The 24,187-nt window shown below is 31.6% G+C and overlaps 2 protein-coding genes across 2 annotated transcripts; both read right to left on the reverse strand.

The window, feature by feature from the left end:
- Positions 1-1,889: 1,889 nt before the first annotated feature.
- Positions 1,890-3,072, reverse strand: LOC127151695 (uncharacterized). The gene is made up of 5 exons (XM_051091612.1): positions 2,835-3,072; positions 2,665-2,769; positions 2,501-2,573; positions 2,318-2,413; positions 1,890-2,236 (listed from the first exon to the last, which is right to left on the reverse strand). Exons 1-5 carry the CDS (start codon positions 2,963-2,965, stop codon positions 2,153-2,155), a joined length of 489 nt encoding a protein of 162 aa, XP_050947569.1. The 5' UTR covers positions 2,966-3,072; the 3' UTR covers positions 1,890-2,152.
- On the reverse strand, positions 3,066-3,698 carry LOC127143914 (uncharacterized). Its single transcript, XM_051079214.1, has 2 exons — positions 3,384-3,698; positions 3,066-3,311 (listed from the first exon to the last, which is right to left on the reverse strand). The coding sequence occupies exons 1-2, from the start codon at positions 3,696-3,698 to the stop codon at positions 3,066-3,068; spliced, it is 561 nt and encodes a 186-aa protein (XP_050935171.1).
- Between the last annotated feature and the right edge of the window lie 20,489 nt (positions 3,699-24,187).

Consider the following 24,187-nt stretch of genomic DNA (forward strand, 5'->3'; position numbering starts at 1 on the left):
ATATTGGTGAAGTTTATGATGATGTACAATGAAAATAATATTTTTTAAAACATATGAATATAAGAATTATAAATTAAGTCGACAAATAACCAAGTATGAGCTAATGAATGGTAAATTTGCTTTTACAATTGCATAATTGACTAGTTTACCAAATATAAAGTATATCAATTAATTGAAACACCAAACATAACATATATTATATATATTGTTAAATATTCATGCAAATACACCAAAGAGAGTAAAATGAGAATTGAAACATAATTGAACTAATTAATCAGGGAATTAAGGTAATAGTGACAGTAATTAATGTTATTTATAGGTGGTGAATTCTAATGGCCATGTGTGGTTTTTTAATTTTGGATATTTAGAAAGATATAGATAGGTTTGGTCTTTTTTTCTATGTTTATAAGTCAGACACTGTTTTGTAAAACTAAAAAGAAAAGAGAAAAAGAAAAAGAAAAGTCAGACACTGTTAATGAGTTTATTTAATTTAGGATTACCCTTACTCAACATTATTTATTATCAAAAGATACTAACAAATAGTATTGGGAAGAATAAGGCCCCACTTGATTTTCACATAACTTTTTAACTTTTTTTTTTTTTTAATTTCTAAAACTTTATTTATTTATTCTGGAATCTACTATTCAATACCATTATTAACTTTTACTAAAATTTGAAAATTAAAACTAAATATAACAAGTTTGTTAAAAAAAATTTATCAATATTCAACAATTTTTAGGTGTATTTTCAATTACGGTAAAATTTATCAAAATATTTACAAAATATAGTTAAATTTCATATTCTATTAATGATAAATACGAGAAACTTTCTTAAATATAACAAACTATTGAAATATTTACGGCCCGTGTAACAAAACCCATAAAGTTAGCCATTTTTTAAATATTCTAGATTTGTATTCCATCATTTTCTCTTCCCTACGACTTTTTAATCGTCTTTCTCTGTACTCTTCTTTTTTAAAAGCGATTGCTTCCATTTTTTTTTTAAATTTGGGTAACCAAACCTATTTCTTTCTATCGTTTTTCTTGTTTTTCTCTCTTCTTTAGATGCGTGCATGTCTGTTTGTAACCAAATCTGATGGTGTATAAGAATGTTGAAAAAATTGGTTAGGCATTTAAATTAACACTACTACAAAAACTGACTCTCTTGACGGTTTTAAACTGTCAAGAATGAGTATTCTTGACGTTTTCAAAACCGTCGTTGAATCCAGTGTCAAGAAAGGCCATTTTCTTGACGGTTGTAAAAAGTGTCAAGAATTGATATCGTTGACACTTTTTAACCGTCAAGTATTCAATTTTTCATGACAGTTGAGAGCCGTCAAGAGGATACGTTTTTATGACTGTTTTAAACCGTCAAGAATGAGATGATGAAGCCCGAAAACCGTCAAGAATACGATTATTCATGACATTTCAAAACCGTCAAGAGTAAATTTTTCATGACATTTTAAAACCGTCAAGTATTCAATTTTCATGACATTTACAAACCGTCAAGAGTTCATTTTTCATGACATTTAATAACCGTCAAGAGTACTCTTTGCCATGACATTTGGAACCGTCAAGAGTGCTTTTTAATGACATTTTAGAACCGTCAAGAAGTTTGTTATTTATGACATTTGCAAACCATCAAGAAATATATTGTTAATGACATTTGAAAACCGTCAAGCAACTTTTCATTTTTTTAATTGTAATTTATTTTATATTATTCTTCCTGTATTATGCTCCCATTGGTCCAAAAATTCAACTACATATAAACGACAAATATACATCAAATGGCAACTAAACATCATCCATTCAATATCATTTCCAAAACTTTGCATCATATTCATATATTATTTACAAAACCAATATATATATATATAAACAATTTCAACAGATTTCCAAGAATTGAACTAAACATCATCTATTTAACTAACCTAGCCCAAAAGTATATCATCCCCAATCCATAAACTTTCATAATGGCAACCCCCTACATATATGAACAGTTCACCTATCAACAATTCACCTAAACTCTAATCCTCTACAAAGTCTCAAAAGTATATCAATTAACCTCTACCCTCCATATGAACATTTCAAAAAATCAGCCACAAAAAATAAAGTTAATTTCCTTTTGCAGAGATGACGTCATAAGTCCTAGGTCACATGTACGAACCCAAAAACTCTACCAACTCAACCCGCACCTCATCTAACTTGGCTTGTGAGTATGATTTTCGTGTATCAATCTGTAGACATGCAAAATAAATGAATTAGTATTCATGAAAATTATTATACGTACAAAAGAAATAGTTTGATATATAACATACCGAATCCGAGATGACAATGCTTCCCCTATTTACAAGTTCTCTCATATACTTCATGACATAGTATCCACACGTAGTGCTCCCGACTTGTAGTGGACACTATAAAAACAATAAATTAGAATAACGGACTAGTCTTAATTGCTAGTTATCTACAAAATACAATTGAATTTAAATATTTATACTTGCCTTTACTGTTCGCCATAAAGTTTGTTTCCTGCTTTTATTAATGTTCTTTTGCGAGTGAAATATTGCTATTGCTCTGTTTTGCCAAGATAAGATTGCACATATCTTAGAATATTGTACATGCATTAGAATTAAGAGCACTACATGATATAAAAGATTAAACTTACGTGTCGGTTACATATCTTGTAGTTGCTTTTGATGTCGTCCTTAGCGAGTCAAGGTAAAACACTGTATCCTCATATGCATTTATAGCAAGCAGTGCCCAATGACCCCTAATTATACAAAAATGTAAGTACTATTTTATTGTCAATGCAACCAATACCCTAACTAAACTTACCCGGGATTAAAAGGAGCAAGAACTACTTGGTCGGGTTTGGACACCATCAATCTACTACACAAGTTTCGAATTCGAGATTCTTGTGTGTTTCCAGAAGAGATTAGGGACGGATCTACAAAGACATACTGCATATTTTCTTTCGAACCACTAACAGACGAATACAAGTACCTACAAAATATATAAACTCGTAAAAGAGATACATAAATTTAGATGCAAAGGAATGAAATTGACTTACATCATATAGGCCACCAATGTAAACGTTTTCACTTCGTTCATGTTACAAAAATCAACGATATCCTCTCGAAGCACAGAAGTCTTTCGACTAACGCCAAAAAGGTCAGTAGGTAGTGAAAAAGTGATGCTAGAATCTTTCTCCATTACCTTCTCAGCATATCTGAGAATCGACTTCAACGCTAATGGCAAAGTTGATGTCGATTCACATACAACTTCTGTAGGCATTTTTATTAAGTCCCTCTCCTAATTCAAGAACATCCAAATTCAGTAAGACGTACAATATTAGACATTCGAGTTTAATAGTGGATTATATACCTTCAAGACGTCCAACTCTGGTTCATTCATCTTCATCACCTCCTTCCCTTTCTTTTCCTTATGTTTTGGTTTGTCCAACGATTCCACTTCTATTCTCTTACCCTTCTCTTCAATCCCCTCTAACACTATTGGCCTTGAACAACTCCCGTGTGCAGACAACGGTGTAAATAAGTTTGAGCGAATTTGTGCCTCTAATTCACTAACTCGCCTACGGAGCTCTTCATTCTCAACTAGAATGTTCGCCTCATCTTTTGATGTTTTCTTAACTGAATGAAAGTACGTTGTTGGAGTAACGTATCCACCAACCCCACGCATACGACCATTATGCTCTTTCGTACCCAATGCTTGTGTTAATACATCATTCGAACAGTGTCTATTCACAGATGATGAATCTGTATTCATTGATATCTCATCCTAAAAAGATAGCAAAATTAATGTAAGTTATAGAAATGATTGCTTATGTAATGGATAATTGAAATGTGTGATTTACATGTAATGACTTACTATTTTATGGACGACTTGCTGAATGTCGTCGTTGTCGTACTGTCCTTGCTTGTTAACTCGAGCTTTCTTCCATCAGCTGACAATGCTAAACGAAGATTTCTAGGTTCAGAACCAAAGTCTGGCCATTTAAAGACTACTAACTTCCATGCTGGAGAGTCCGCGGGATGTCGTAACTTACCATCCTCAATTCTTTCACTAGCATGCCAAGTCAGGTTTTCAGCACATTCAATACTTCTAAATAGCCTTTTAAATCGTGGAATGGGTGGGAAGTACCATATCACTTTTGAGGGAATTTGCTTTCTCTCTTCATTTCTATCCTTAACGTTTTTCCACCTCGATTGACCACATTCAGGACATTCTGTTGCATTAGCAAATTCTTTCCTATAGAGACAACAATTATTAGGACATGCATGAATCTTTTCATATTCCATTCCTAATGCACCTAATGTTTTCTTTGCTTCGTACAATGAATTTGGGAGTTCATTGGTAGTTGGCAGAATTTCCTTCAAAGTTTTAAGTAATTCTGAAAAACTAATATCACTCCATCCATATCTAACTTTTAAATTATACAATTTAACTAGAGTAGACAACTTGGTGTACTTTTTACATCCTTCATACAATGGTTTTTCAGCATCAATAAGCAACTTCTCAAATCCATTTGGGTCTTTTGAATACTCCTCGTGAGCAACTTCAATCATTTCTTTTACACTTCCAACATCATTCTCTTCACATGTATGTGTGTCAAACTTTGAACATTCTCCATAGAAAGATGAGTTAGGAAGTGCTTCACCATGCTAAAACCAAATTTTATAACTTTCATCAATACCATTAACATATAAATGATCTCTAACATCCTTTCTACTATGCTTTTCACAATTCCCACATTTCAAACAAGGACAACGAATGTAAGAGGTACTTGTATTCGAAAATCCAAACTTGATGAAATTTTCCACGCCCAACTCATATTCTTTGGATAATCTACTTTTATGCATCCATGATTTATCCATAATTGTAAATCTATTGAAAAATAAAGTAAATTAAATTAGTTCAAAAAGTCTTGTTGAGATATATGAAAGAATACAAGAAATTCATAATATGAAAGAAATTTATATGAAAGAATACAAGAAATACAAGATTTTAGCAACTTCTACTAACAAAAAGAATACAAGTTACTATAGGCCATAACCAAATCTATAACATTAAAATCCAACAATCAAAATACAAATGAATAAGAAACAAACATCAAGAAACTTCATATCCCCTCAATCTCCTTGCCCAAGTCTATGGATGGTTGAATCAACTTAGAAAATTTGATGGCAACACAAAAAGGGAAAGAAAAGTGACAAAGAAAGTTTGGGATACTATAAGGTTTAAGTTACTTTCAACCTTCTCATTTTTGCTAATATCAACTTGTAACATTGTCATTGGTCCTCATTACCAACTATTTAATGAAGTATGGTACGACATTTTGATGAACACAGGACACACAGCAAAGGGTAAGAAAGTTCCACTTTTCATTTTCCTTAATCATAACTTTCTTCAAAGCATGACTTCTACCGTTGCATAATAAATAGGAAAAGGAAGGGATTGGATATGTAATTTCTCTAATGTAATAATTTAGTGCTGAATTTTAGTTGGTCATGATAATAACAATATGGCATTTTTTTTATCAAAAGTTATCATTTTATTTTTAAGTTGGTTCCATTTTAGTCTTTATAATTTCAATCCATTTTTGTCCTTTACATACAATAACTTATTTTTTTCTAATTATTATTGTTTAATTTTGAACCATACTTGTAAGTTATTTTATTATTGTCTAATTTTGAAGAAGGTTAGTGTACCTACAGAAATTAGGCCTATTGTTATGGTAAAAAATGAAAAAGTTGAAGATGACATACTTTGTCAAAAACTATCTGATTTTATTGTAACATCTAATATTGAAATTCATGTTGATGTGGGTGAGTTAGAGAAAAAAGAGACCAAAACAAAAGCATATAGTTTGTTAAAAAAGAATCTTGCAAAAGCATGAGGATAGTTTATGGCCTAGAGATAAAAAGGAAAGAAAGGTCGAAAAGCAAAGGTCTATTGAGAGAATTAGTGAGGTTAAATCTATTTTGTATCCAAAACAAAATTTTTTGATCTTATATACAAAAAAAACTTGTTTCCTAACGGGTGAGCTCATCCCATGTTTTTCTAAAGTTTCTTTTAAGTTCTTACAAGAGGCCAAGACACTCATAAAGATTCTTGATTTTAAGGTTGCTTTTAAGATCAACAATGTCACATGCCATATGTCTTTCAAGGCCAAATCAAAGAGAAACAACTCATAAGTTGCCTCAAAATTAAACCATGGCAGCAAAGACACTTTTGGAAGAATCACTGTGATAAAATGACAAAATGACTATGATAAAATGAACTATGAACTCAAAATTAAACCATGGCAGCAAAGTCACTTCAACTTTGAACTCAAACTCCGAAACCAAATCTAAACGATCATGTAGCCCAAATATAAATTATCATATACCAAATTTTTTTAAAAAAGATTGTTTAGATTTAGAACCACAAATCTAAACGATCGTATACCAAATTTTGAAAAAAAAATCGTTAGATTTGAAACCCTAAATCTAAACGATCGTGTAGACAAATCTAAACGATTGTATAGCCAAATCTAAACGATCGTGTAGCCAAATCTAAATCTAAACGATCGTGCAGCCAAATATAAACAATCGTGTAACCCAATTAATTAAACGATCGTGTAACAAATTAGTCAAATTTAAACGATCGTGTACCAAATTGCGGTACCAAATATATTAAGCGCATTGTTAACGGGGCATTTTTGGTATTTTACACATTGGGCCTCTAGACTTTTTTTATTTTCAGAATTGTTCTATACAATGTAAATACTTTGCCGCTTTTTTATATTTTTGAAAAGATCCCAATATATTATATAATTTTGTTTATTGATAGACACTAACTTTTTCAAAATAGAAAAGTTTATCGATTTATCATCAATAGAATTTGAATTTGTTCCATCGTAAGTAAATGCATGGGTTTACAAAGGGGAGAGAAGATAGGTAAAAGTAGGGTTGCCGACATCTCCACACGGCAAACCTACTTTTGTTTATCTCCTCTCCCCTTTATAAACCCAATAATTAATGCTCAAGGACTAAATTGTAGCAAATTTTAAAGTACAATGACTAAATTGTTACACGATAATAATGCTCAAAAACTAAATTGTTACCAAGCTGAAATTTCAGGGACTAAATCATTACAAACTAAAATTCAAACTAAATTATTTTTGTATGAAGGTTTAAGGACTAGACTACAATTATTTTTTAATCTAATGAAAAATAGGAATTGTGGTGTTTGGTCCATGGGTTTGGAATTAGGGGGGTTTGGCATTTGAAGCAAAAACTCATGTTTGGACATTTCAAATAAAATTCATGGGATCAAGAAACCAAACCTATGAGTTTGGAATGTCTTTTTTCTTTATTATTATTGAATATCATATGTTTTAGAAAAAAATTCATGGTGACTGATCATAATCAATCGATGATCATGACGATCGATCGTCTCAATCGTCGGCTTCAAATCATCATGATCGTCGCCACTGAATCATCTTAACCGTCGATTATTGATCGTCTTGATCATCGGTGACCAAATCTTCTTTATCATTGGTGATCTACAACTGTGGGCATTACTTTCGTCGGGTGAACATCTTGATCGACAGCGACCAATCGTTATCCTTAATTATCTATGTTGTGCCTATTAACAAACGGTCGTAGTGATGGTCAATGACAAATAGCCATGACTCGTGGCGAGTGATTGTCATGATGATCGACAACCAACTAATCTTCTTAAATATTGGCGATCATTGATCGTCTTCACCATTAATCAACGATCGTATTCACCAAGACTTCCTACAACTCTTCCCATGGGTTTGAACAATGAACACTATTCAAACCCATTAATTACCTTTTTTTTTTCTAATTCAATCTGAAAAATTCGATGGCCGACTCCGAAAGCCACACTCGGTGACAATTATCGACTGACTACTGGGTTTCATTTCTATGACCATCTCCGACAACCATCGCAAACCTTGAAAAATTAATAAAAATAAATTTTTGAAAAACTTTTTTCTCTGCGTTATTCCAAATAGCACAACAAGAAATCGAGGCTTTTCCAACTCATAAAAATTTGTCATGGAAAAAAATGACGAGAAAAAGGCCTCTCTTAACGCTGTTAGGGGTACGTCAAGAACAGGAATCGTTCTCGATGTATTGTTAATGACATAAGAGAAAGCTAGACCATCTCTGACGCCTAACACTTACACGTCGAGGAAGGTGGAACATTTAAATAATAGTTTCATTTTTCCTTACGCAATGTAGAAAAACGTCGAGACTAGCTTAAATAATGCCAACATCGATCTATATGGCATCGGAAAAAATGAAACTATTATTTAATTGCTCCATCATTCCTAACGTCCAGCACGAGAATGTGGCAAAATGGAAACCGATCCTGACGTGATCACCCACACATCGAGGGAAAGAAAACAATTAAATAATATATCATGTTTCCTCCAACCATTGATTGAAGAGCTGAAAGAGTTGTGGAATTTTGGTGTGTGTATGCATGATTCTCTTACTGGTCAATTCTTTCAGTTGTATGCAGCCTTGTTGTGGACGATTAATGACTTTTTGGTGTATGGTGACTTATCCAGTTGAAGTACGAAAAGGTATCAGGCATGTTCCATATGCATGGGAGATAGATCATCATTCAAGATAAGAGGAAAAATATCTTTTATTGGACATCAGCGCTATCTTCCAAAGAACCACGTTTGGCATCGAAGTAAGCTACATGATGGAAAGGTAAAGCATAGGGCTCCTCCCATGGTAATGAATGGGCATGAAATCTTGGAGCCATTAGATTTGTTGGAGTTTCCAGTTATGAGTAAATATTCTTCATTAAAAGATTAAAAAAAATAAAAAGAAAGAGAGTTCTCAATTGGATTAAGAGAAGTATCTTCTTCGAACTTTCTTACTGGTAGAGACTACTAATACGTCATAAACTTGATGTAATGCATATTGAAAAGAATGTTTATGACAACTTGGTTGGTACGTTGTTGAATATTGAAGGAATAACCAAGGATACCACGAATGCTCGGTTGGACCTACAAGATTTGAAAATAAGAAAGGATTTACACCTGATAGAAGTCAGTAACAGATTGGTGAAGCTACATATGCAAGTTACACATTGACTAGTAACGAGCGAGTTGTGTTTTGCAAGAACCTGAAATCAGTTAAGTTTCTCGATGGATTTGTTTCTAATATTTCACGATGTATAAATTTTAGAGATAGGAAAATATCAGGTCTCAAAACACACGACTGTCATGTTTTGCTACATCAACTTCTTCCTATTAGTATTTAAACATACTTAAGAAAAATTTGCACACCGCTATTGCTGAACTGTGTAGTTTTTTTTCGTGACTTGTGCGTAAGAACGATAATAATAAGTGATTTGGACCGATTACAATCATATATCATAATGATACTTTACAAATTGGAAAGAATATTACCACCTGCCTTCTTCGATGTAATGGTGCACATTGTCGTTCACGTATCATATGAAATTAAGGTTTCTGGGTTTGGTTTTTTATAGTTGGATTTATTCCATTGAAAAAAGTTTATGCACATTAAAACAGTTTGTTCGGAACAAAGCATGTCCTGAGGGATCTATTGTAGAAGCATATTTGATGAATGAATCAGGGACTTCTGTTCGAGGTAATTAAATGGGATTGAGACTCAATTCACTAGAGATGAAAGAAATGATGATAGCATTCCAGATGACGAGATGATTGGTGAGTTCGAAGCCTTCATGCAGAAAGTACAACCATCAAGGAGTTAAATGTACGAACCCTATTAGAGGAAGAGAAACGGCTCTTTCATTAGTACATCCTAAACAATGTAGATGAAATATCGGAGTACTGCAAGTACGCATTTCTAACCTTTAACTTCATTGGCTATTTTAAGTATTTTTCATACATTGTTCTTACACAAACTCATAATTATCGACTTTAGGAAGCACTTGAGCTTAATACGTTGGTAAGGTTAAAGCGCTTCTAAATTGTACAAAAGACATTAACGAGCATTTTCTGAATTGTTCAGAAATAAGGTATATAGTAGCCATAAATTTGATAATGATCAAGCACTAACTTATTTTAGAATTTTGTATATAATCATTTACACATGGACTTCAGGTTATAGAAATGTGTGAAAGAGAAAATTTTTCTCTTGATTTCTTTTCACTTGCGATGGGACCTTCACATGACATTCGGTTTTACAATGGATGCATTATCGATGGGGTGAGATTTTACACAGTAGAGCATGATTCTCGATGCACAACACAAAACAGTGAAGTCATGGTAATCAGTGAAAGTACTGGTAGTGGATGTGGCGACAACAACTTCTATGGTGTTTTAGATGAAGTGTTGGACATTCAATATCTGATGGGACGACGTGTTTGGCTATTTAAGTATAGGTGGTTTGACACCAACAACAACAAAAGCCATAGAACGTACGTGGAATTAGAATACAAATCAATCATCAAACCCCGTTTTTTGGTTCGCCAAGGAACCGATCATTTTTGCGATGTAGGTATATCAAGTATTCTACCTAAAGGACCCAAAAAATAATACCAATTGGAAAGTTATTCAAGTGGTCCAAAGTAAACGTATATGGGATGTGCCTGAAGTGGAAAATGTTGAGAATGAGCATAAATATACTGAAAATTGTTTTCGAACATCGTATGGATGAACACATTGAGAATAACACTCTATGCAGACCTCACATTAATCCTGATGTGGTTGAAAGACGAGTTGTGCGTCATGTCATTGAGGACTTCATAAGTGATGATGATGAACGATTGTCACATCACAGCGGATTAAGCGATGACGAATAATAATGACGAATCACGTATCCACATATTTCACATTTTATATGCCCAGTTTGAGGTACTCATATTTGTTTAATTAATTTTGGTTTTTATGTCCACAGGTACTATGTCATCATCTCAAACAATTTCGAGGAGATAGATGCAATGTTTCTCGAGTTCGGTGACAAGTTCAATAACACAGAGGATCGTCCTTACTGGGTGACACTTCAAGTTAATCTCGGTACTTTGATGATAATGCATTGAACATATAGAGTAGTTTTGTTTCTGATAGCATTTTTTTTTCTTTAGTAAATGGGCCTTAACCCTCTCCGACACCTAGGAGACATCAACAGTTTTGAAACTTGGAGTTGGAGAGGTACGTTCATAAGCATGGTAAGATTTCAATTACCATAGCCCAGGAGCGAAGAAACCAATATCTTCATATGTTGTTCGGTTCAGCAACACCATTGGTGTATGTGTGAGAGATACATTTCCAGTCCACTGTCTTAAGTGGATTGATGTTCCACCAGAATACATTAAGGTGGTCAAGGGCACTCTATAGGTAACTTCAGTAATTAATTCGTTTTTACTTTAAACGTACATAAGTATAAACCAAGCTGATATATGAGGTTCTTTACTTTGTAGTGCTATTTCGTGCTTGATTTCAACAATCAAGCACTTACTAGATTTGTTTAGCATCAAATGCTCACATGTTTCAAGGAGTTCAAGGGAGACTGTCATAGACATTTCAAAAAATATAACGACCCTAAATAGGCATGTGCCAATCTACCGTACAGATTGGTGAGATGTCTGAATGATTGGCACTTCTTGTGCGATCACTATTTGAGCCGAGTATTTTAGGTGAGATTTACATATTGCAATGTTACATTAGTTCACATTTAAATTTTTGTATGCATGTATAACTTTAAAAATGTTTGCATGCAGAAGCAATCAAGGATGAACAAGCTGCTATACAAAAGTAGCCTTACAACCATAGTTGCGAGTCGAAGTCGTTTATACAACGACAACACGAGCTCGCTTAAGTATGAGATCATTTTGGGAAGACGACTGGGTTACTGAAAAGGTCTTAGTTGGAGCCCGAAGTCCAAGCTTCGCAAGAGTAGTGCTAGAAGTTCTTCGACCTCATGTTCGCAATCTAGGGAGAGGTTGAAGAAGCTAAAGTCCTAATTGAGCAACAAACAATCAAGTTTCAAGAAGCTAAACGCATATTGAAGAGCAGAGAAGGACGTTGGAGCTACATGCCTAACAAATGGAAGAAAATGTTTGACAGATGGAACAAATGAAGAAGATGATTGACGAAATGAGTCAGGCATAGAGGGGACTGTGAGCACTTGCGGTGCGTATTTTTTAACTCTTAATTTGTTTAATTTTCATTTTGTGATATATATATCTAAATTTACTTTTGTGTCGTTGTAGGTGTGGACTTATGAGAATATGGTGTCTACGGCCATTAGGAGATCAATATACTTTTTTCTTTTATATGTAATTTATTTAGAACATTCGAACTTGTTAGACAATGTAACACTTAATTTATAATATATTTAATTTTGATTTGGTATTTTATATAATTATTTAGTAATTTGTTGCTTATTTTTTACAATTTTAGTCAATTTAAATCCAATTAGAACCAAAAGAATATTGTATGGTTGAAAAAAGAAAAATTCAATAAATTAAAAATGTATATATTTTAAAAGATCTCCCGACGCATTCCCAGCATCAGGAGTGATGCCTTCCTCTGAAGTGATGTTCAGCACGTTGGAAATGTTTTTTCGACGCAACGTCGGGAGAAGGCTTCTTATAATGTCTAAATTGGATGTCGAGGTGTGAGGTTGTGTCGACGTCTGTCATTTGTCGATAATATAAGTGTAGGGAGAAAGGAATTCGCGACGCTGTGCGATTCGCACGTCGGGAATGGATCCCCTGACACATTTCTGCCGACACCCTTCCCGACGTGTGTTATATCATAGGATGTGTCGTTGTACACATTTCTGCACGTCGGGAATGGATCCCCCGAAACTATACCAACGCATGATGTGTTGGGAAAACTCTGATTTCTTGTAGCTTAGGCCTTTGATTTAATCACAATAATATTTTTAAAATACAATTTTTTTCATTTTTATATTTTCTTTTCTTCTGGAGTTTTTTAATAATAATTATTATTAGATCATTTTTTTAATTACCTCTTCTCTTCTTTATTTAAAATTAATAATTCCTTTATTTTAGGAGATTTTGTTTTTTTTATATATTTTTCTTAGGTGAAAATTGATTGATTATCTCAAGTATAAATCAAATAAAGTGAAAATTGTAAATATATATCACATATACCATTGTTTTTATTTTTAGTTTGTAAATATTTTTTTTTTTTGGTCAATTTAGGACTTATTTGGATAGACAGAAGGAAAAGTGTTTTCTTTTAAAAAAAAAACTCATTTTTATTTAAACTATTTTAATAAAAATGGTTTAAAATACATTGCTTATATCATAGGATGGCAACCATATAAATATGGCTAAATGTAAATCTACTTAACTTTCATTTTTGCATGACTGTTTTGGTTATGCTTATTATTAGACTCTTTTAAATGTGGCTTAACTCGAACTTGTGTAAACCCCATTTGATTACATGACTTGTTATATTTTATGATTCGTTTGTAATATTTCTAATTAGACCATTTATATTAATGCAAAATGTAATCAAAATTAATGTTATTGAATGTTAAAAGTTTTGGGTTTTACATGATTGTGATGTAGAGGTACAAAATATGAAGGAAAAGGTGTACAGTTAAAGAACAAAAAACTAAAGGGAAATAAGAAACGGAAAATGTAATACATTTTGGTATTATTACATATGATTGTAGGAAAGGGATATGAAAAGGGAAAATAATTGAGAGAATATCCATGGTGCTAAGTTTTGGGTGTAAAAGGTTTTGTAAAAAACAAAGTAATAAAAATAAAAATACATATTTGGAGAAAGGCATATATTCTCCAACTTTTTATGAGCCAAAGCATGTGGGGTTTGTGTTTCTGTCGACTCTTCCCTTTAGGGACGCAAATGGGAATAAATTTCAATTAATAATAATATATACTTTATTATATGATATTTCTTTTAAAGAGTATAAACACTTCATTCATTTAGGAGAGGAAGGGATTGGGTCCTTTCCAATTCTTTCCATTCAAGTCATTTGTCTTCATTGACAATATTATTTAAATGTCACTAGTTTGGTTATTATTTATTTTTATAAGAAAATTCATTTTTCAAAAACTAAATTAATTTAATGAGTTCCAAATGGGAAACTTTGTTGATCTAATAGCACATATCATTTCTTCAATATGGTTGGAATGTAGGAGTAGGGAGAGTTTTTCTTTTGTTATTGTTATTTTTTTTATATCGTTAATGATGGGTTGTAAGGGTTATAATAAAAAAATTGTATGAATCTCTCACTGCTTCTCATCAAAGATGTACTACCAACACGACTATAACTTTTTTCTAAGATCTTTTCTCTAAACTTCTAAATGGAATTTTCTAAGGTTAAACTAAAACAAAAAACAAAAAATGTCTATAGTTTCTGTCAAAAATATCTCTCAATTTTCAAATATTTCAGAAATGTCCTTAAACTTAAAAAAAAAAAAATCAACAATATTCTTATCGTTAGTTATGGAGGGAAAACGTTAAAATATTGTTTCAAAAATACTCATGAACTATTGAAAAGTTTCATAAATATTCTTGAGCTTAAAAAAGGTTTAAAAAAATACTCTCATTGATCAAAATTTTACACAAATTTTCTCGCCAGTCAACATTTTAAATTGAACCTATACTTTTAAACTTATTTGACTATTAACGCAGAGTGATAGATCGCGTACACAACCAATCTCGATGGTTATTGTTGTAACCAGTTGTCAAAGAAAAAACGTATTTGACCCTTAACGCATAGGTAGTTTGATAGGTCTATTAGTGTGAGGATCTTTTTTTTAATTTGACTAATTGTTGTTTTAGAATATCTTAAGGGAAAATTTTTATCTTGGAATTTGTGAGACTTTGTTGAATTTTATGTTAATGAATATATGGAAGTCTTAATTTTATAAAAATTTCTATTTTCATGAATATTCTTAGAAAAATTATAAAACAAAAAGTTCAAATAATAAATTTAAGTTAGTAAATAAATATTTTATTATTTTCAAATAATTAAACATGTATATTATTTATATTATATATATTTATATTAGTGTCATGTTAATGTTTGTGATTTGCATATTTTTCTACGATACAATGAAAATATCAATTTTTCTATCGATACCAAATTCATGAAAATATGAAAATGACAATGAAAATATCGACATATTACTGTAAACTTAAAACTATGATTTTAACTTAAATTTTTTTTTCATTTTAGGTGCTAAGAAATTTGGTGTAAAAATTGGCTTCATGAAAATATTTTTTGAGTTTTTTCTAAATTTAAAGTTATTTATGAAACTTTTTAATAGTTCGGGGTATTTTTTAAACAAAACTTTAACGGTTTCTATCCAAAATTAACAGTAAGGGTACTTTTTAACATTTTAAAAAGTTTAAAAACATTTTTGAAACTTTTGAAAGTTTGGAGACATTTTTAACACAAACCACAATGTTAAAGGAACATTTTTTTTATATATGTTAGTCTATATTCTAATATTGTTGAGCTAAACTCACTTTGACTTAAAGTAAGTAATAATCGAGCATTATAATTATATATTTTTTTTAAAAAAATATAATCAGAGGCAAAGAACATTCGACGGCTCCAAGAGGATATTTCATTAAGCATGAGAGAAGTACAAAGGTTCAAAGGCAAGAGATAAGCCTTGATATTATATATTACAAAGACCACTAAGATTGACAAGAATCTTTGAGTAGGGAGTCTCTATGGACCAACGACTAGTTAGAGAGCAAACATCATATCCCATAAGTTGGAGCTAGTTCTATGTCTATCTTTGAACATTCGATTCTTTCTTTTGATCTTGATTGTTCACAAGATTGCAACTCCAATAATATTGAACTTGATAATTTTTCTTTTAGAGTCTAAACGTAACTGACAGAGAAACTTTAGGGAGAGAAGATGAAGAAGAAAGAAATTGATATAGAATGATTTTCTTATTTTTTATTACAAGAGAATTTTGCTTTATATAATAGGAAAATGCTCAAGAAACTATTCTTAACAGATTAACAAGAAAATTGTTATAATAGAAAATACAGTTTTATATTGTGACAGTTTAATGGGCTGCCTTAATATCCCCCTCAAGCCAACGTATGTAGCATTAACAACACATAACTTTGTTCTGAGAGGGATGAATGAATGTGCAGATAGTGGCTTGGTTAGAATGTTTGCAACTTGGAATAACGTTGAAAGATGTTAAACTTTAATTTGTTGTTGTTGTTCAAGATCTCTTACAAAATAAATGTCTAGTTCCATATGTTTGCTTCTAGAATGTAGAATAGGATTTGCACTTAGATGAACTGCTCTAAGGTTGTCACACCAAAGTATAGGTGGTTTTGGTAAATAGATCTTTAATTATTTAAAGAGAGAGGCTAACTGAACCAATTATGTGGCTGCATTAGCAAGGCAACAAAATTCTGCCTCTGTGCTTGATCTAGATACAATGTGTTGTTTTTTTTTTTACCCCCAAGTAATCAAATTTTCACCAAAGTATACATATATGTCTGAGGTTGATCATCTGTCATCAAGATCTAATGCCCAGTCAGCATTCGCGAAGGCTTGTACTGAGAAGTTAGTTGGTCTTTTTAGTAACAAACCACATTTTAAAGTACGTTTAAGGTACTAAAGGATTCTTTTTACAGCTTGCCTATTAGATAACTTTGGGTTGTGCATAAATTAACAAACCTGATTTATAGAATATGCAATTTATGGTCTTGTAATTGTGGCATATTATAAAGCTCCTACAATGCTTCTGTATGTGTGGATTTTCAAAGTTCTCACTGCCTTTTGATGATAAAATGAGAGAACTGATCATAAAAGTAGCAATGAGGTTTCCATCAAGCATTTTGGTTATGTGCAGTAGATCGGCAATGTACTTTATAAAAATAGTCCACCATCTTATGGATAAGAGACTTTTATTTCCAGAAAGTAGTTGAGTTGACCCAAGCCTTTTAAAGAGAAAGTGACATTCATTTGAGAGATCGATTTATTTATATCATCATTTGAGGAGCCAGTTATGAAAATGTCATCTACATATATGAGGATATAGCAGGAAGTATGACTTGTCACTTTCATGAATAAAGAGGAGTCTGCTTTTGAATTTGTGAATCATTGGGAAAGAATAAAAATTTTCAGTTTGTCAAACCATGCTCTTAAAGTTTGTTTTAAGTCATACAAAGCTTTCTTTAATATGCATACTAAAGGTCTTTGTGAATTGTTTTCAATGGTGAAGCCATCGAATTGTCCCATAAACACTTCTTCGCTTAGAATGCCATAAAGACCTTTAGTATGCATATAGATTACTCTAAAACATTCAGCTAGTTATGAGCAAGAGCTGAATGTTTCTGAGTAATCTATATCACTAGTTTGATGAAACCCTTGGCTACTAGTCGTGCTTTATATCTTGAGACGGAGCCATATCTGAATTCTTTTTTATCTTGAATATCCATTTGTAGCCAATTATTCTTTTGTTATGAGGTATGGGAACTAGATCCAATGTATCATTTTTCATTAGAGCCTTATATTCATCATTCATTGCTTCAACCCATTTAAGACATTTTCGAGCTTCTTTAGTTGAAGGAGGTTCTTTATCATTGTGTGAGATACACTTTTGGTTTCTGGATGGCATTCTTTAATCTTGCAATCATTTGATGCACATTGGTAGTATTACAAGTTTGTGAAGATGGAACAGATTCAATTGGTTGGTTTAGGGTGGTTTGAGTAGGATGTGGTGAGTTTGGGAAATGAGTTGCTTGGTCAAGGGAGATGGATTGAGTATAATTAGGTGAATTTGGGAGGTTATTATCTTGAGTGAGTAGGGATAGAATTTTGAGAAGGGTTGTTTTGAATTATTGGTTGAGATGATAGGGTAGGTATAGAGAGAGATGATGTAGGTTTGTGTGGATGGTTATGATTCGTAGGTGTCTTTTAGGCAAAATGGGAGATTTGTTCATCGAATATGACATGTCTAGAAACGAAGACTTTTCCATATTGGTCTAGGTATTTATATCCTTTGTAATTAGGATTGTATCCAATGAAAGTGCATGGAGAAGATCTCATTTGAAGTTTGTGATGATTATAAGGTAGGGAAAGTAAAGGCAGCCTAATGTTTTTAGAAATAAGTAGTCTGATATTGTGTGAAATAATATCTCCAAGGGGCTTTTTCCACGAATGACATCAGATGGTAGCCTATTTATCAGATTGACTACACTAGAGAAAGCATTATTCCAGTAGTTTAGGAAGAGTGAGATAAGAAGGTGAGGTCGGTTTCAACAATGTGTTTGTATTTTCTCTCTAGTACATAATTTTTTTGTAAGGTGTATAGGCAAGTGACTCGGTGAATTATGCCATTGGTTTTTAGAATAAGAGTGAATAAAAAATATTCTCCTCCTTCATAAGTTTGTATGCATTTAATTTTGGTGTTAAGTTGGTTTTCAGTTTGGCTTTTGAATTCTAAAAAAGCTTTTTTTGCTTCTTATTTGGATTTAAGGAAGTAGATCCAAGTATGACGAAAAAACATGTCTACAAAGGTGATATAGTAGCGAAATCCATTTCTGGATGTGGTATGTGAAGGACCCCATAGATCAGTTTGGATAAGTTCAAGTGGCAATGAATATGTAGTGTTTGAGTAGAGAAAAGGTAATTTATGGATTTTTGCAGAGGCATAGGACAAACTAAAGTAGTTTTATTTGAATATGGTAACAAAATATTACATTTATGTAGTATTTTATTTACAATAAGAGTGGAGTGGAGACCTAGCCTATTGTGCCATAGAGTTTGAGTATTAGATTTGAGAGGGAAATGAGTGGTGGATGCCATTAAAGGTGTAGGTTTATCAGATTGGTGGATTGTAGTAGACTTGAGATTGAGATGTGCTTTCACTATAGAAAATTTGTATAGTCCTTCATGAAGATGCCCTTAGAGTAAAATTTTTCCTATTTCCTGAGATTTCACAAAATAGACATTTGGATGAAATTCAAAATCACATTTGTTATCTTTTGTAAATTGACTTACACTTAAGAGATTCTTCTTCATGTGAGGAACATGGAGAAAATTTTGTATATAGAGGATAAGACATTCATTATTTGGTGAGATTGAAATATTAAAAAGAACAAGAAAAGAATGGTCAGAGTTTAGGATTTCCAAACCTATTCCATCCCCAATGTGAACTTGTTCTACTCCATTGTAGTTTGTGTTGAAGTTGAGATTATCGAGATCTGGTAATGTGGTTTATTGCACCAGTATCAGGATATCATCCAAAGTTGTTGTTTTGTGATGTTGAGGTTGTGTATGCTTGAAAAGAATTATTTCCCTATTGATTTTGACTGTTGAATCTTGGCATCCCTAGTGAGTTGTTTATGGCTTTTGGTAGAGCATTACCAATGAATTATTTTTTAAAATTTGGATCATAAAGGGAGTAGCATTTCATTGCTGTGTGACAAAATTTACCACAACTTTGGTATTTTGGTTTGGAGTTGTTCTAAGGTTTTCTGCCTCTACCACTATTTCCATTATTGCCATTACTTCGACCTCATCTGTTGTTGCCATTATTTTGTCACTGGTTCCATTCGTTTTGCCCTTGATTTCTTTGGTCTGGATTTGGTATATGATTTACTTATTTCTTTTCAACATTTCCAAAAACAAGATTTGCAGTTGGTTGTGTTCCAACAATATTCACCATTGAGTTTCTTTCAAGTCTGCTTTAGTGGCACATGCATTAATCATGAAATGTTTTTTTGCAGCGATTTAGACTTCAATTTTACAGGAATTACTGAGACTATGGAGTCATATTTGGAACTCAATCCAGACATAATATATATAATATGTTCTTGTAAAAGATATATGGCATTGTACCTCATTCAATGTTGAAACAAGGTTCTTTATTTTTCGTTTAATTGGGTTACACGATTGTGTAATAGGGTTACACGATCGTTTAGATTTGATCATTTAGATTTGGGTAGCCAAATCTAAATGATTTTTTTTGTACAAAATCGTTTACATTTGGCTAAACCAATTTTTTTAAGATTCTTTTAGAACACGATCATTTAGATTTGTTTACACGATCATTTAGATTTGGCTAAACAATTTTTTAATTCTTTTGGTACAGATCATTTAAATTTATCTACACGATTGTTTATTTTTTTTATACAATCGTTTAGATTTGGCTACTACAATCTAAATGATTGTTTTCAAAATTCTTTATACACGATCTTTTAGATTTGACTATTTTTTTTTTTTGTACACGATCATTTATATTCGTAAAAAAATAATAGGAAAAGATCATTTAGATTTGGTTATGTAAATTTAAACATCGTAAAAAATAGAGGGAAAGAAGAAAGATGATGGAAAGAAATTGCAGCAGAAAAAAGAAGAGGAAAACAAGAAAGACGATAGAAAGAAATTGCAGCAAATAGAAGAAAAAAGATAGAAGGAAAAATCTGAAATATTTAAAAAAATGACTAACTTTATGTGCATTGTTACACGGGTCGTAAAAAATTTTCCTAAATAATTAGATCATATTTAATTAATATTTCATTTAAATCATATTTAAATTAATCTCTCATATAACCTATAGTTTCAATTTAATTAATTTAAATAAATCAAATTTAATAAAATAAAATAAAACTAAACTATTAATTAATTCTACAATTAAATAATTTCTAAATTAAATATCTTATATTTAATTTAATCCAAATTTGAATCATATTCAAATATAAATTTATCTCATAATCTATAATTTTAATTTTAATGTGTATCATATACACATTAAATTTCAACTTATAGTTTTAATATGAATCTAATTCACATTAAATTAATATTTGAACTCATTCAAATATTTAATTCTCTCATAAATTAATTTTGAATCATATCCAAAATTAAATTAACGTAATAAAGTTTAATTAAAATATAAATTTTATATTATAATGTATCACCATACATTATATTAATTCTCAAAGTAAATTTGAACATTTCAAATTACAACCAATATAAATAAATCTTTTTACCCATTACGAGATAGGAAGAAGACCTAATAGACCTATAGATAAAAGCTACAACGATATGAGATTAATTGGCTAAACTAATTAATCACATTAATTAATATTCGTTAACTGTGTTTACATTCTATTAAAGACTCGCAGATGAACTGTTCCTACTGTAGATATATTTTTGTGTCTACGGATATAAACCAATAAGAGTAAGTTAGTCCTTCACAAGTGTTTGCAACACTAGCTGGGTCGTCAAAAATTACTTTTTTCCCCCTAGGTTACTTCTAATCCTTAAATATCAGTGCTCCTCTAATGAACAACCTTTTTATGGTCTAACCACTAAAAAGAAACCTCTCTCGTGCCATAAAGAGGGTAAGGCCCTTTGTTCAAGTCCTAAAAATACCATTTAAGGGAACACACATCTATTTATCGTAAAGTCGGAAATGAGTGAATTCTATCTTGTATGATTATGTTCCAAGCTCCCCGCTCTCAGTCTTGTCCACAAAATGATAAGCATATTGAGTCAACAATCGATCGCTCTCAACCCTACAAATCAAAGATTAATCCCTCGCGAATAGGAGTTCATAATACACTCAGGATTAAGTCTAGGTACCTAACTAGTTAATAGAGTTACATTTAGTGGTTACTATTTCGTGGTCTGACCTTATGAAAACTCATTGCATAGGATACTCTCACTCGCATGTCACCTACACGAATGCATTGGATCATTGCGTTTGTATCAAATACAAAGTTAGTCGTATCCATAGTGTTACTAGAATAAGGTACCCAGTCTTATCTCTATACTATAGACCCTTTATTAAGTTGTATCTCATGTCTCTCTACATATTGTTTAAGACTCATCAAACAGCTTAGGGTGTTAGTTTATTGGATTTAGGTTATTAAGACAAAACTAATAATATAATCAATAATACTTATTGAAATTATATATAATAATAACACTTTATTAGTAACGACCAATGAATTATATTTACTATATACGAGTTTTAGGACATAAAACCCAAAAGTACATAGCGTTGTTAGAAGGAAGTTGACAATAGTACGTTGAGGGAGGAATTCCCGATGTGCAAACGAAAAGGCGTTAGGAATGACTTACTCCCGATGCCAAAAATGTTGACCGATGCAGCACGTTGGCAATAGTTGATTTCCGACGTCTCATCCCTACATCGGCGAAAGTTGCCCAATGCCTTCTATCCTTGCATCGAGGGAAGGATATTTTAATATATTTTTTTTTTCCAATTATTATGTTCAGTTTTTTTATCGAGAGGTACTTTTTTGGGTTTCGATTCGAATTAAATTTAATAAGAAAAACAACTAACACAAAATTAATAAAATTATTATAATACCAAATTGTAATTTATATAATTAAAAACTAATTAAATTTCAAATATTCGAACAATTACAAATTGTTTAAAGAAATTACATAAGTTTATCTTCTAGTCGCTGCGGATGCCAACTTTGAATAAGTCCACACCTACAATGACATGAAAGTAAATTTAGATATATATCACCAATAACAAATTAAACAACTTAAAAGTTCAAAAGTACATACCGCAAGTGTTCAAGGTCCTCTGTATGTCCGACTCATTTCCTAAATTATATCTTCCTCATTTGTTTCATTTGTCAGACATTTTCTTCCATTTGTTCCAACGTTCTTCATTGTTCTTCAATTAATCGTTTAGCTTCTTCAAGCTCACTTCTTTATTCTTCAATCTTCGATTTGGAAAAGAAAATTGAATTGTCCTAAGCAACTAATTGATACCAATTGAACCGATGAGAAGCATATAAAATTCAAATTACTATCAATTGCATTATATCAAGGACTTACTAAACTTAGTTTTCAAGTGTCTAACTAAATATTCATGCAAATTCAATTTTATGTTAGATTGATCAATGTCTGTAGCAAGCGAACTTAATCAATTGCTTCAACCAAGTGATAATATAGAAATTCCCAAGTGTTCAAAAATAAGATAATGAAACATTCAAAACAAATGAGACGCATATAAAAGCGTTGTTAGATTAATTGTTGTACATGATGACTTCACTCAAGCCTTCGGAACAATTCATGATAACACCGCTTATAAATAAATTTTGTGACATAGCTACCTATGACATTGGTTTCAATTTCAAAAAAAAATGTAAATAAATAAACCAAGGAAATCTAGTTCAAAAGTCACAAATAAATTAAAATATGGGAAAATCCTACACAGCCCAAGCTGAAAAATAGTACCTTAGTCTCTCATCCACACGTTGGATAAAGAAGAGATATTCAAGGACATGAACCAACACAGAAGACTAAAAAAGTTGGGTGTGAGACCTTAATCGCGATCTGGACTACGCAACAAAAGACTTTGCACGACAAGAACTAGCTATGCGATAAGACTATTGTGCAATGGAGACTAGTGAGAAGACAGTCTGTAAGGTAATTTGAGCCTTGCATTCTAGGTTTGCGATGGAAAGAAGCTATGCATTAGACCGGAAGAAAAACCTACAAAAAACCTAAAATTCATTACACCATAATTTTTCTACGTAACGTAAATATTTTGTCAATTGTCTATTTTTTATAATTTTTCTTATTATATCGATATAAATCTATGGTATATTGTAAAAATGGAGATAGATTAGACATTTATATTGACATCCATATATATTAAACCTTTTACATTAAAATAAAATTAGATTCTCCCCAATATAATTTTGAAAGAAAGTACGTCCTCCTGAATCATAATATATATAACATTAATTATTAAAATAAGAACTAGTGTTTACTTCTTTGTATGTAAGTAATTCCCAAAGGTGTATTTTGAACCATTTGACCTTACCAATAATAGTTGAATATTTGTGGGTGAGAATAAAAACAACAAATATTATCCAATAGTTATCAAAATTGTGAGAGCATTTTGAAGTAAAAGACAATTAAGAGAAACAAACATACCCATAGTGACAACATTTTGCTTTTCCCTACAAACTTCCATTCAGATGTGTAATTCATTCATTACTCTCAACTCATATTATTAAAATAAAGACATTATATTTTTATAATTACTTTTTAATATTTACAAAAAACCAGAATAGCTAATAAAAGTTTTTTATTTTATTTGTGTTTGGTTTGTATATAAAATATATACATAAATGTGCAGGCATCTGAAAAGGCATGGGAAGTTGT

This window comes from Cucumis melo, chromosome 11 (genome assembly GCF_025177605.1).
Source record: "Cucumis melo cultivar AY chromosome 11, USDA_Cmelo_AY_1.0, whole genome shotgun sequence".
Classification (NCBI taxonomy): Eukaryota; Viridiplantae; Streptophyta; class Magnoliopsida; order Cucurbitales; family Cucurbitaceae; genus Cucumis; species Cucumis melo.

Bases quoted from the DNA above. Each gene is read 5' to 3' on its own strand.
- LOC127151695 (XM_051091612.1), bottom strand. From the start codon at position 2,965: ATGCAGTATGTCTTTGTAGATCCGTCCCTAATCTCTTCTGGAAACACA. The intron at 2,574-2,664 runs GTAAGTTTAATC...TTGGCAAAACAG, and splicing joins ACAAGATATGTAACCGACAC to AGCAATAGCAATATTTCACT. The intron at 2,237-2,317 runs GTATGTTATATA...GCATGTCTACAG, and splicing joins GCATTGTCATCTCGGATTCG to ATTGATACACGAAAATCATA.
- LOC127143914 (XM_051079214.1), bottom strand. From the start codon at position 3,698: ATGCGTGGGGTTGGTGGATACGTTACTCCAACAACGTACTTTCATTCA. The intron at 3,312-3,383 runs GTATATAATCCA...TTCTTGAATTAG, and splicing joins CAGAGTTGGACGTCTTGAAG to GAGAGGGACTTAATAAAAAT.